This window comes from Sinocyclocheilus anshuiensis, unplaced genomic scaffold (assembly GCF_001515605.1).
Source record: "Sinocyclocheilus anshuiensis isolate Anshui unplaced genomic scaffold, SAMN03320099.WGS_v1.1 scaffold961, whole genome shotgun sequence".
Classification (NCBI taxonomy): Eukaryota; Metazoa; Chordata; class Actinopteri; order Cypriniformes; family Cyprinidae; genus Sinocyclocheilus; species Sinocyclocheilus anshuiensis.
In genome coordinates, this window is record NW_015557049.1 from 700,175 (window position 1) to 715,303 (window position 15,129).

General features: G+C 36.3%; 1 protein-coding gene across 2 annotated transcripts in view; it reads right to left on the reverse strand.

The window, feature by feature from the left end:
* Positions 1–4,554: 4,554 nt before the first annotated feature.
* Positions 4,555–15,129, reverse strand: part of LOC107676362 (SPARC-related modular calcium-binding protein 2-like) — a 41,774-nt gene continuing 31,199 nt past the window's right edge. For both annotated transcript variants that reach the window (XM_016470883.1, XM_016470884.1), the window contains exons 9-13: positions 13,581–13,663; positions 6,959–7,058; positions 6,448–6,695; positions 5,256–5,293; positions 4,555–5,075 (exon numbers count right to left, since the gene is read on the reverse strand). In XM_016470883.1, the coding sequence (XP_016326369.1) occupies positions 5,052–5,075; positions 5,256–5,293; positions 6,448–6,695; positions 6,959–7,058; positions 13,581–13,663 (493 nt within the window). In that variant the 3' untranslated portion in view covers positions 4,555–5,051. The remainder of the gene's footprint in view (positions 5,076–5,255; positions 5,294–6,447; positions 6,696–6,958; positions 7,059–13,580; positions 13,664–15,129) is intronic.

Consider the following 15,129-nt stretch of genomic DNA (forward strand, 5'->3'; position numbering starts at 1 on the left):
TTTTTCAAATAGATTTAGTTTTAATTTTAGTTAACAATAATAACACCCAAGGAATGCATTCTCCTCTATGCCCCGCCTTTCTGAAACGTAAGACATAAAACAAAGCATTAATATTGTTCATGTTTAGGATTAGAGATTGGAACAAACCCATCACATTAAGTTATTAAACTTTGCTCTTAAAAATTGAGGTTCCAAAAGTGTTTTTTTGCAGAGATGTAAAAGAAACACCATTTTTGGTTCACCAAATAACCTTTCAGTGAACCTCTTTTTAAGAGTGTATTGTTCATGTTTAGGGTTAGAGATTAGAACAAACCCCTCATACTGTTACGGGGCTGACAAGACGTGAGACATGCGGATCCATGTGCAAGCTTTATTAGGCAGAGAGGTCAGAAACACAGGCAGGGTCGACCAATGGCAAACAGGTATATGGCGGGCAAGACACAAGAATAATCCTAGGGCTAGCGAAGGTCAATGAACGGCGAACAGAATCAAAAGGGGCAAGACTAAAGGGATAAATCCAGGAAACCAGGCAAGGATCAGAAACCGAGAAAACAGACAAGGCAAGACTAGGCTAAGGCAGGGTAAATTAACGCGGGCTCTGTAGTGTAGCTATCAAATGATAAGCGCTAAACAATACTCGGCAGAGGGAAGGGATCAGAGTGAGTGTTAAATAGTGAGTGAGTGATATGAAACAGCTGTGTGCAATCAGTGCTGTGTGCAATAAGTGAAACAGCTGTGTGCAATCAGTACTGTGTGCAATCAGTGCAATGAATGATGGGATATGTAGTCCGGGGTGATATGCAACAGTGTGTAGTGCGAGAGTCAATGAAAATGGAAAGGGTGACCTCTGATGGCTAGCAGACGGAAGTTCATGGACCGGATAGGTAACACATACTAAGTTATTAAACTTTGTTATGTAACTATGTTATGTAAATGATACCTCAAATAATGCAAGAAGCGGTGTGCTATTACTTTTTTATATCAAGCTTAAGATCTACATTATAGGAGGGAACAGAGTAGGGACTATAATATGGATTTCACAGATTTGGGCATGGTCACTTTTGAGCTAGTAAGCGACTACATAGCACCCTTTTCTTCACCCTATTCACAGTGTCCTTATGGTTTGAGTACAGCGCTGGCCTCTCTCAACTCTCTTCCATATCTTCATTCTCATGCCCCTCTGATCTTGCTCTCCTTTTGGTGTTAAATAAGGTGAGCTGAAGATTTATTAGATCTGCAAAATGCAGCAAAGCCACATATCATGAAGGTTTAGAGTCAGAGCAGACAGCAGCTGCCCCAGTAATCTACTCTCAAAGGGGCTACTGTGGCCCCCATCCTCACAAACATTAGACATTTGGTCCTCTGTGTGTGTTTGATGCTGTATGACTTTTAGACTTGTGGAAGTGTTGTGTATATGACCAACTATAGTATTAGAATTATTTCATAAAGGCTAAGGTGAAAGGAAAATCACAGATCTCATTCAGAATACTGTTTTATGGTCCCTTGGCAGCAGATTTTGTGACAACCTTTGAAAGCTCACGCAACAAAACAGTCATCCTTCATCTCCACATCAGCAGCTCCTATCAAAGACTTAGCGTGGCTTGAAGCTGGTGTGAAGGGGAAAAAAAAAGAATTAAATGAAAAAGAAGAATGTGGATAGTGTGGGAATGAGGAACACAGGGCAGACACAAAGGCCCGCCGTGTGTCTGGAGAACTGACCCGATCCAAGACACACAAAGGAACCGCTGCAGAGAGAGCTTGGCAAGAGCTGGGCACCAGTCCTGAGAGAGAGAGAGAGAGAGAGAGAGAGACAGAGGGGGGAATAGGTGGGGCAATTCTACAACTGTTGCAAACCATATAATGTGGGATTTGTAATGTTTTTGTTTACTTGAGCAAAAATACAGTACTTTAATTTACTTGAGAAAAAATGCAGTAAGAACAGTAATATTGTGAATTATTGTTGCAATTTAAAATAACTCTTTTCTATTTGAATATATTTTAAAAATGTAATTTATTTCTGTGATGCAAAGCTGAATTTTCAGCATCATTACTCCAGTTTTCAGTGTCACATGATCCTTCAGAAATCATTCTAATATGCTGATTTGCTGCTCAAGAAACATTTCTGATTATCAATGAAAACAGCTGTGCTACTTAATATTTTTGTAGAAACTCTTATGCATTTCTTTGAGGATTATTTTATGACTAGATAGTTCAAAAGAAGAGCATATTTTAATAGAAATCTATTTAAATAGAAGTCTCTCTGAAATAGAAATAGAAAGAGTCCTTGCTAAATAAAAGTATTATTTCTTTAAAAAGTAAAATTCATCCCACACTTTTGGTAGTATACTTTAAAACAAAAGTCAAACAAAACAAGTTCCCACTTTATATTAAGTGGCCCTAATACCTGTGTACTTACATAGTAACTAGATATGTACATAGTATGTAACCACTGTAACAGATCGGCCAGGCTCCACCACCACCCAATCACAACGATCCCTCTCACCTGAATTCTGAGCACCTGCACCTGTCACCAATCTAGCACCTCATCAACCAGCCTGCATAAAAGCACACACCTCAGACACCCTCACTGTCCGGTCTCGTATACATGTAGAGGACTCAATGACTTTGCTACTACTTCCATTTGAATACTTCCTGCATTACTTACCTCCTGTGTTCCTCCTAGTGTCTCCTCGTCTCCAAGTGTCTCCTGTTCCTCCTAGTTCCCAGATCGCTGAGGTGTGTGTTCCTCCTGTGTGCATTCCAGCTCCTGTAAAGCCAAAGACTCGGATTACTCCACTCGTCATATCCTTTGAACTGGTCTACGAACTATTCACTCACCATCACATCATCTGGACCCTACACCCGTACTCTCTGTGACCAAATAAAACTGTTTTATAAATACTAGTACACATGTATTAGGGCCACTTAATATAAAGTGGGACCCAAAACAATATAATACAGCTCGAATAATCATCTCATTTTCCAGAGCTCAAAATCTCATTTGGTCTTCTGTTCATTTAGAAAATAGTGCTTTTACTCACAGTGGCATATTTAAATATCACAAAAGAGTTTTGAGAGCCTGGGAAACATTTTCAGTGAACAATGACTTAATAATGACAGCCATCATATGGCTTTACACAGAAAAAAAAGGTACAAATATGTACCATTTCGATACTGATAAGCACCTTTAAGGATGTACCCTTTAGGGGCAAATAAGTTATGGTGTACCTTTTAAAAGCGTATGTCCCCAGCCCAGTGACATCTTTTGTTTTTTATTTTCTCAGAGAATGTAATGATGATGATGATGATGATGATAATTTTTATACAAGAATATCATTATTTTGATAACATTACATGGAATTGTCCAGATATGGATCGCAACACTTCGAAAACGAGACAGAGTACAAGAAGGAGAGAATGTCAAGATGACGCAACTGAAAAGAAAGGAGCGGGTGACGCACCTGTCAGCAACCTGATCTGTGTCGGGGAGAGTCATACGAGGGACTTTGAGGGATGCTGGTCATGTTGACAGAGACACTGCGGCATTTCTCCGGTATGTCACAACAAACGGCCAGCCTTAAAAACAACCACAGGTGTGCTCTGAGGGGTCACCTGACCTCAAACCTGTTCACACACACACACAGCCCACTTACATCACACATAGACAGACAGACAGACAGACAGACAGATAGATAGATAGATAGATAGATAACTCACTATGCCAGCTGTAGATATGTTTACACTTTTTAGTTTGTTGTTGAAAGATTAACTGAATATTGACTGCAGGATGGGAATATAGAGTCTAGCGCAGGTGCTGGAGTAATGAGAAACACACGGTCAAGTGAAAAAACACACACATACATACAAGGGCTCACATCTGACTGCTGACTAAATAAAGCACATGAAAACAAATACGCAAAATAAAAATGCATCATCTTAATTAGTGGTGGCATATTTTTATACTTGACATACTTGATGCTGGTTATTATTTTGGAGCAATATACAATATAGGAATTTCTTGAGAAGCAACTGTGGATTCTGCTTATGCAACTTAGATGCTTATCTCAAATTGCATACTATTAGTGCATCCCAAATCATAGACAATAAAAATAAAGTACCCTTTCAGAAGGTACACATTTAAAATCCTGAATTTGGCATCTTTGAAACGTCAAAAACGGATCCCCTTCTTTACATTCCCTGCAGTGTTAAAACCACAGAGTGCGGCATCTAATCTCACAGATCCATCACCATATCTGCTTATCATAATTTACACCTGGAGGTAAAAGAATGAGGTCAGTTTGAGGTCACTGATGGAAGTACTAAGCTCTAGTCAAAGACAATGACGGAAAAACAGAATCATGCATCTACATGTGCATGTCAAATTAAAACTTATTGTCACTAATTTAATGTTTTTTGTTTGTTTTTCCTGCACAGCTCATGCATGCAGATTCAGTGACTGTGGAGCAATGGACTCTCACACAGTTTTGCAATAACAAGAATACAAATTATTATAAAAGACTTCTTTATTTCTAATCATCATGTAGCACTTTCAACAAAATGTACGGTCTCCCATGTGTGGTACAGGACTACAATCTGTAATAATTTCAAACTCGGGCAGTAGTTGGGATTTGGTATAAAAACTAAGTTGAGGCTTCTAAAAAAAAAACAGTTTAGATGCATTACAAACTATCCAGAAATTAGACACAAAACAAAAAAAAAGACAAAAAAACATAACAACAAAGATGGCCTTGACAAATGCAACATGTAATACAACTTGTACAACTTAGAAAAGTATACTTATTTTAGACTCACAAAGGACACATACATTGTATGTGTTAAATTATTATTATTCTTTTTGTTGTTTGTTGTAAGGACATAAAAATGCTAACTACATCATTCACATATTCAGCAGTCTGTTTAAATACCTTGTTTTTCTACAGAGTGAATTTACATTGTTTTAAAGTACAAAGTGCAAAGACTATGGTTTCCATCGTCATTTTGGTGGGGGCAGGATCTGCGGGATGGGAGCGGGAACAATCTCTGCGGCCACTTCAGCCTTGCTTCTTTGACCGGTTCTGAAGAAAGTTAGATGAGAGAATGAGGAAAATGCTATTTTAAAGCAATGGCTTTACTTTATAAATGCAATTGTCTACTTGTATTAGTAATTGGTTTCAATCTACCGCTCTGTAAAAAAGGATGAGAGAGAAGGTTGGAATGCATGTTGAGAATGTTAACAGCCACTGACATTAACTCACCAGTTTACTAGATGTTGTGCCTTCACCTGTTTTTGCCCCTGAGGAAACACCAAAGAGAAAGTTTTACAAGCCTGTTCCCCATTACATGACGGCAATACGGGTTGTTTCTGAGAAAGTTATCAAACAAATGCAAGCGCTCTTGGCCATTAAAACGACCACAGTCTTCAAACAATCTCAGGCTGAAACCTACAATAGGTAGAGCTCAGTATCTCCCTCGTCCAATCAGTTCATCAGTCAGTTCATGCTGCTGAAAAGACAATGCTGTGAATCTACTGATTTCATCTTAAAAAAAAATGTAAAACATGCCTGTTTTAATTCTAATATGAAATAAGAAAAAGTCATATTATGAGAAATGAAGTCACAATTCTGAGAAATAATAAAGTCATAATTATGTGGAAAAAACACTATTTTTGTTTCTTCAGGTTTTCAAACAAATTTGATCTTGCAGATTGGAATTCCAAAAGTGCAACTGGACCTGATTCTCAAAAATGTTATTGGTCAGTAGATGCCTGCTTCAGAAAGTTTTGGGTAATTTTTTAAAGAAATTAATTTGATTTAGCAATACCATCATATAATGTTACAGAATATTGATATTTCAAATAAATGCTGTTCTTTTAAACATTCTTTTCATCAAATAATCCTGAAAATTATGGTTTTCACAACAACAACTGAGCAGCACAACTGTTTTCAGCACTGATAATACGTTTCTTGGTCATCAAATCAGCATATTAAAATGATTTCTGAAGGATCATGTGACACTGAAGACTGGAGTAATGATGCTGAAAATTCAGCTTTGCATCACAGGAATAAATTACATTATAAAAAATATACTCAAATAGTCAACAGTTATTGTAAATAATAAAAAAAATATTTCTCAATATTACCGTTTTTTTACTGTATTTTTTATCAAATAAATGCATTGATGAGCCTTGGTGAGCAAAAGAGACTTGCAAAATCACTAAAAAGCCATACCGACCACAAACTTTTGAGCAGTAGTATATGTTGCATTCAAATTGCATTAAAAAGTGCATTCAGTGGAGCATCATTTTTGCAAACCCTTGCATTTCATTTTTTTTTTTTTTACCATTTCAAACCTAATTATTCCCAGCATTCTCTGATGCAGTGTAAACTCTAGTGTAGCATGTAGATGCCCTTATTTCTCGGACATCCATCAGGAAACAGAGAGACTCACCCTCTTCCTTAGTGACACCCAGACAGCCCATCAGTTCCTGGAGAGACAGGGCCTTATCGTTGCTGATGTCGCAGTACTCTACAAATTTCTTCACACACTTCTTGGGCTTGGTTTTCTTGCGCAGTAAACGCTTGAATGGTTTGATTTCTTTCTTTCCGATGTCGCCGCTGGAATTCTTGTCAAGCTGACTGAAATACCAGTGAACAACTCGTTCTTCCAGAGTATGACTGGGGTCTGGCTCCAACATCCTGAATGGAGGAAAAAATCAAACACTGATGTTTACATGCACATGATTTTTTGGATAAATGCCTGTGAAACATGTATATACATATTAAATTAAGTTTTTCGTTTGCTGCCTTTTGATAGGGGCCTGAATAGCAGCGTCAATTAATCCAGTCAGTCAGCTAATGAACTAAGAGAATATTTTTACAGCACACTGTAGGCAGGGTCAGTTAATTTCACGAACCGGTCCATTACATCTACATTTGTCATTTCTCAGTTTCTTGTTTACCTGCCAGCAGAGGCCGGGTCAGTTACCGCATGGACCATGTCTGTGGACAATGCGTCCAACACGCTCGTAAGGAATTCTGTCTTCTTCTCCCCAGGACATCCTGAAAAAAAAAGGCGCAAAAATTACAAAATGAGCTGTGGTGCTTAACTGTTTAGAATAACATGGTCGAGAAAAAGAAAAAAAAAGAATTCTGAATGAATTTGAGTGAACTATTCCTTTAAATTGTACTTCACTATCGATCATAAACTGTCCTAAATTTTCTTTTCTCATTGGATTTTAGTGACATTAAGCTGTTACTTTACAAAATAGCATGAGAAAAAAAATTCAAAGAGAACAAAGCTTCTTTTCATGTGACATTTTACCCTTAGGTTATCAGTATAAACAGCTATGAAACCTCATAAACAGCTGTTGTGACTGAATTACCTCGTAACTCTGCCGCTCTGGGCCTTATTACTGAAATATGTTATTTTGTCACTACAACCATATAAAATAAATCAATAATTTGCTGTTCTTTTGAACTTTCTATTCATCAAAGAATTGTACAAAAAAATGTATCACAGCTTCCACAAAAGCAACACAACTGTTTTCAATACTGATAATAATAAGAAATCTTTCCTGAGCGGCAAATCAGCGTATTAGAATGATTTCTGAAGGGTCATGTGACACTGAAGCCTGGAGTAATGATGCTGAAAATCCAGCTTTGCATCACAGGGATAAATTACCAACCCCAATCATTCAAATGTCTGAATGGTATTTTGCATTAAGTATGCAAAATATGCACTAAGTGCATTTTTTCAGGTTTACAGTAAATGCATATACTGTTACACATTCTAGTGGCTATTTGAGGCACTGGCGCCATAGGTGGCCCAATAAACACTTGGAAGATGTAAAGCTGTCTGATGGTTTTACACCAACTGCACTTGAAGATAGTGGAGAGTAGGAGAGTTAAACAATGTTATGGCTTCAGAGATTCTTCACTGCCTTGTCGTAAAAATCAGACCTCCCCTATCCTGTCTGAGGAAGATGACAGCTGCCAATCAAACAGAGGATTTAGGTTTATGGTCACAGGTAAAAGTTTGCTGTCTGTGGGAAACCCACCAACCAGTCAAAAACATGCCCAGGTCATAATTCACCACAAAAATGAGAAATTATATTTTGCACAAGCATAATAAATTCAGCCTATTTTTTGGATTGTGACATTATATTTATTAACCCAGCTAACAAAAATATGTTCTAATTATGTTTGGCCAACATTATTTATTGAATGTTCTCTGCGCCTGATAAGGGACCATATAATTTGATCATTTTGCAAACATTATGGGAATGTTAGTTTTGAATGTTCTTTAACAGTCTGTAACGAGTAGTAACATTTAAAAAAATGTTTGATGAACATCCAGCTAAAACATTTCAGGAAAAAAAATCCATTCCAATTCCATGAACAATGTATAAATTACGTTTTTGTGCTAATGTTTTGAGAACATTATTAAAGACCAGATAACTTTGAACTAATATTCTTTTAACATTACTGGAAGAATGTTTGTTCATAACTTTGAGAGAACCTTGCCAGAATATTAACAAACGTTCTGAGAACATTCCCTGTTATAGGACTCAGCAATTCATTTTAGTTAAGATCTCCCCCCATAATCCTCAATATATTATTTACATAGTAAAGCATTAATGCATCAAGGTAGTTTTTGTTGACTAATTTTTTGGCAATGGACAGTAAACTTTTAAATTTTTATAGTAAGTAACATTCTTTTAAGTAAATCTGGTGTACAAAGTGTTTGTTTTATTTCAGCAAATCTGTGTCCATCTCATTCAGTAGCTTGTGTTATATATATTGGCCACCCTGCTGTTTAGATATTAGTGTTGGCTGTTGAAAAACTGAGGGAGTTTAACACACTCCTACACCTTTTTTCTCATATCCATCTTTCTGTCCAAATAAAGCAAGATAAAGAAAGGGAAAATGTGTTTGTGTGTCTGTCTGTGTGTGTGTGTGTGTGTGTGTGTGTGTGTGTGTGTTTGCAAGGAGGAGTCTTCACATGCTGGTCTGTTTATGGTCAGGCCCAGAGGCAACAGATTCTCTGGTGTAAGAAGTAAAGACATGCCGAGGTCCTCGTGAACAGGTGTGTGTGTCAGAGAGCGTGATCAGGTAAACAGATGGCCTCACACAAGAGAAAGAGAAGGCAAAATGAAGGCAAAATTTAAACGTGTGCAGGTTTGCGAGTGAGTGTTGTGTTCTGCATGCGTTTCTCCTCTTCACTGAGATCAGACACAATAAAATATCCGTTCGCACATGTTCATATGAGGAACAGCATTCTTCTTGCTTTTTCAATAAAAATGACAAAGTTTAGTGTAGTCTAGACACTCAATAACAAACATTTCTGACCTTTTAAGAATTCTTTTTGCTCTTGGCATTTTACATTAGTCAGAAAATGCCATTTTTAATGTGTCTTCAGGTTCCGTTTTAGTATGAATATATAGAGTTTGGGCTGCATTGCAAAGAAAATACAGCTTAAATATGATCTGTATGGCTGTATGATTTGGTTAAAAAAATTACCTTGATTTTTGACAAGTATTATGATATGATATGATATGATATCTATATGTATGTGCTAAGCAATGACATATTTTATAAGCCGGAATGACATTTTTGTTGGCCAAAACACACATTTTTTTCACATTTTATTCTACGACATAAGTCATGTGACCATAGTGTAATTTGTTTAGCTTTTTACTTCTGGCTATTGTTTTTAGGCCTCAGAATTCTTAAAGTTGTGCTCATTTATGAAGATTATCATGATGAACAGAATGTGAAAGGATCATACACTTTTTTTGGTCTCAGAGCTTATTTTCTGCAAAACCCCAAAAACAATAGAATAATCCAATTGAGTCGTTGTCAAGGGAACCAGGGTGATGGCCTACAAAAATACATCATGACTGCAGCGCTCTATTAAACCTGCAAGATTACAGATAGAAGTGGAGCCCCTTCAGTTTGAAGCATGCTACATTTATTTAATAAAATCACAGTGTGTGATGAACTATTCTTTTTAGATACTTCTACTTAAGTAAGCATCAGAAATCAAAAAACATTCAGACATTCATATGAACTCTCCAGCTAATTTAAATGCTGATTGAGGATTCACTAAGTAAACCCATCGAGATCCTGCATTTTACAACATTTCAGCGCTACCCAGAATCCTGCAGCTTCTCCAAAATTCTCCAATTGCAACAGAGTCACGAGAATTGCGGTATTGACTGTGGATTGTGGATGTTTAGCTGCCAGCAGCCGCCGGCCCCCATCAGCCCCCCTTCTACACCACAATTAACCAGCCGTGACCAGAGAGCTGCTCACACACAACAGCACCTGTACACATGCTGCTGGCAGCCTGAACGTCCACACACACACACACACACACACACACACACACACACACATACCTGATTATTCATTAACATATTGAGATATTGGCATGTTTACCAAAGTGTATAGTGACAAAACTAGTCTAGTGGAGAATAAGACCAGCAATTACAATTAGTCTGAGTCGCATGTTTAAAGATTTATGTGGGATAATATTAAATTCAGATACAATTAATTGAACATTGGAGTGCATTTTAAATAATTGCATTACTTTTTGGGTGCAGAGTGATTCTATCCACTAAGAAAAACTGGCTATTTATTACAAAATATTCAACGTGTTTCTTCACGTGTCGTCAATTTATCGGTTTTTACTGTCCTTAATATAACTTTCCATACTGCACTCTCAGAAAAAAAGGTACAAAAGCTGTCACTGGTACCATTTCAAAAGCTACTAAGTACATTTAGGTACTAAAATGTGCACTTTAGGTACTAATATGTATCTTTAAGGCATTAATATGCACCTTTAGGGGCAAATAAGGTACAAAAATGTACCTTTTGAAAGGGTACTGTCCCTTTTTTCTGATAGTGCGGGAGGTTTCGTAGTATCCCTTTAAATAACAAAAGTCTGTTCCTTGATGACATCATCATTCAGGAAGTGACATCATACTGAGGGACATCAACAGCACAAACATCAGCGAGTATGTACAATCAGTCAACATCAACATCAGTCAAACATGTACGCCAAATCTTTCAATTCAAGAAAAAAATTTCTCCAAGAGGAAAGTTCTATTGGAGATCTTTGGTAGAAGATATAGATTGGAGAAGGGCCTGGCTTTTACCTGGAAAATACTGTATTTCCAATAAAGCTAAAGAAATACATTTCAAAATTTTACATAAAATATATCCTGTAAACTCTAATATTTCTAAATATCTGGACATTGACAGTTCATGTGCTTTTTGTAAGCAATCAGAAGAGACATTTGCACATTTGTTTTATGATTGCCCAATATCCAAGCAATTTTGGTCTGACCTTGGCTCCTATATATTCGATTCGGCCAATGTTACTTATTCTTTCAGTCTAAAAGACATTATTTTTTATTATATTGATGATAAAAATAGACCCCTAGAGTATATTGTTAACTTCTTTATTTTATATGGCAAATTCTTTATTCATAAACAAAAGTTTGCAAATAATATTCCATCCTATCCCCATTTTAAAACTGAATTAATATCACTTCTGAAATCTCTTAGTTATATAAATAACAAAAAATCCCAAAGATTTATAAAATAATTAATAATAAAAAAAAAAAAAAAAAACCATCAGTGAGTATTAGCAATTTGATTAATTTTGTGCTTTTTTTGTGGTGTTTGTTGGTATTTGTCAATCTAAAATTTTCTATATTGTTACATAAATCAGTGTGGTAGTATAAAAATTAACAAGCTCATAAAAGAAAAGACTGTTGCTCACTCACTGATCGATTTTTCAAATTTATTTATGAATCCCTTTACCTTTGAAGACATTTCCAAAGGGAGGTGTTGTCTGATTCCAAGAAAAATATACCAAAGTAACACACACACACACACACACACACACACACAAACATTCTCACACCTAACGGTTGCCTATTTCACCACTTAATCTGAATTAAAGTATGTAGATAATCCTATTAGTCAAAGTCTGGCCAGGGTTACTCCACATTCTGTTATTTGGGACTTCGACAAAGCATATTTCTCATGTACTTACACTAACAAAAAAGTACCATGGTATTTCTACGGTATTTTTAGAAGTGCATAGGGTATTCTAAAAATACCATAAAAATGCCATGGCACTTTCTTGTTAGTAAATACCATTATACTATAAATACCATAGTATTTATACCATGCATTATAATCATTCAGAATCATGGTAGATATTTAAATGCCACAGTATTACTCCATCTGATAACACGGTACCACCACATTACATTAGGTCTGAGCAATAGAATAATAATAGAATAGTTTTGCTCTGAAATAAACTAATTTGAATGAACTAGAAGTGAATCAAACTTTTTTTATTATTGGAAATTCACAGATGCTAGTGGTGCTAAAATCTTTAAAATCATGATATTAATATTCTTAATGTTCATTACTTATACACTACTGTTCAAAAACGTGGGGTCATCATGATTTTTAATGTTTTAGTGTTTTAAAACTTTCTTGCTCACCAAGGCTACGTTTATTGTGAAATATGATTTCAATTTAAAAATATGTTTTCTATTTGAATATATATTAAATTGTAATTTATTCCTGTGATGGAAAAGCTATTTTTTTTAATCATCCATTATTCTAATATACCATCATTCTAATATACTGATTTGCTACTCAAGAAACATTTCTTAATATTATCAATGTTGAAAACATTTGTGCTGCTTAATTTTTGTGGAAACTGATACATTTTTTGCAGGATCCTGAAAGAACAGAAAGTTTAAAATACAATGAAACAACATTTTTTTTGTTACATTATAAATATCGTTACTGTCACTTTTGACTAAATTAATGTGAAAAAAGAGTAGTGTATTTTATTTAATAAAATATTAATCAATATGTAAGTATCAAACATATCACCTAGTCCACATACAGAGTTGGAATACTGCAGCTCCTATTTATTTAAATCGAATCAACGACTTCATTCATGCTGGAAATGATAGTCACTCCCTCGTTTCCTTTTTGCTTTTTTTTTATCTTTGCCCTCCACTCCTTTTTCCTCTGTTCTTCATCACGGCCACTCCCCCACACTCATCCCTCCTTGTCATCCTCGTAGGCTCGTGCTATCTATTGTAATCTATCTTTTCTACCTCCCCTTTCCTCAGTGAGATGATCTGTTAACATCTGTCGTCTAGGCAGACCGTAGGGTCGTGGGAAACCAGGAGATGGTTTTAGACTCTAGATGTCACACACATACCTGAGCTCACATGCAAAAACATATAGATATAGATATAGATGCACAAACAGACATCCTTGAACTTTATATTGTTATCATTTTTTTATGTTTACTTTGTGCAAGCAAATAAACACAGAAATATGCAAAAATAAATACGTAGTGCACCTATTAAAAGACATGCATTCAATTAAATTTTTGTTATTTATTTCCTTCCTTCCTCTTTGATAAAAAGGTGTTGTTTTTCATTTTTTCAGCCTAGTTTCTATAAATAGTCCTCTGGCTAGTTTTAAGTCATTTCATGTTTTTGTATCTGCTCATAAGCGGACAGTTAATAAGCTCACCCTGCAGGTGTCTGCTCCTGTAATGGTCCTTTGGTTTGTTTGGATGGGCTCTGGCATTTCCGTCACATTTTGGTTGTTCGAATCTAGAGCAAGAGAGAGGGCGAAAAAACAGAAGGAATGAGAGTGAAAACAAAGCATTATTGTTTGCACTGTGATGAGTCCAACAGCTAAAATATCCACCAATGCTAAGAAAAATGTTTAGATTTTGTGTTTTAAATAACAGATAGACCAAAATAACATAATACTATTGAAAAAGTAAAGAGCCATTGAGTGATGGATAGTTACATAAGGATAAGTAATTTTTTATTTACCATTTCCTAAAGTCGAAATGGAAGTCAATATGATCTTTTCTTCACCATTGTGATGTATATCGCAAAATAATAATATGTAAGATATGTATAAAACCAAAAAAAAAAAGTATGAAGTGTAAGACCAGAGAAACATTCATGGGCCCATTAGGAGAGTATATGTGCTCCAATCATTGCCAGGTGACCTGCCCAAATAATAGAGAAAGAGAGAGAGAGAGAACGGTGATGGGAAGGTAGCACTTCCATGCATGCTCTAATGCGCTGTCTGGCACACTGCCCGAGGCTTTGTTAACTCAATACCACATTTGGTGATAGTCAGAAACCCACAGCATCGCTCTATAACACTCCTACAGCTCATTAAAAGTGCCCCTGAATACAGAGAGTGTCACTGACCCCTGGCAAACACATTCACAATGTTTTGTCATTTTGCCAGGTTTCTTGATCAGATTTGGGCTGCTTGAACAGCCCACCTGTTAGAATTTATTCAGAATGATTTGCTGGTATATTTAGCTTTTGTCAACGAATGCAGAGCAGAAAGGTGCTCTCTAAATGTTAAAAGAGACTGAATGAGATAGGGCCAAGTATTGGCCCCTGAGAGAGTCCAAAACTCAGTTTTGTACCCCAGAGTAAGTCGAATAATGAGACCTGCATATTAGATGTACTGTAAGAGATATTAGAGGTGTATATTAGATGTACTGTAAGAGAACAGGTCGACTGGTACTTACCATTTTAAAAGCCAAGTGGTGGGTTTTTCCTTTCAATAGAGACAAACTGCTTAAAGGGATAGTTCACCCAAAAATGAAAATTTGATGTTTATCTGCTTACCCCAGGGCATCCAAGATGTAGGTGACTTTGTTTCTTCAGTAGAACACATATGATGATTTTTAACTTTAAACGTTGCAGTCGATCGGTCGTATAATGCATGGCAATGGTAACAAAATCTATGAGAGTAAAAAAAACATGCACAGACAAATCCAAATTAAACCCTGCGGCTCGTGACGACACATTGATGTCCTAAGACACGAAACGATCGGTTTGTGCCAGAAACCGAACAGTATTTATATCATTTTTTACCTCTAATACACCACTATGTCCAACTGTCTTTGAGCACGCGTAGGCATCGTGAGTTCATCGTGGCGTAGTTTACGCAAGCGCCGGAAGTGATCTCTCGCGCGTATACGTCACTCATTGTTTGCACAGTCATTGTAGGTACGACGGCTAATCAAAATGGTACTTACTTG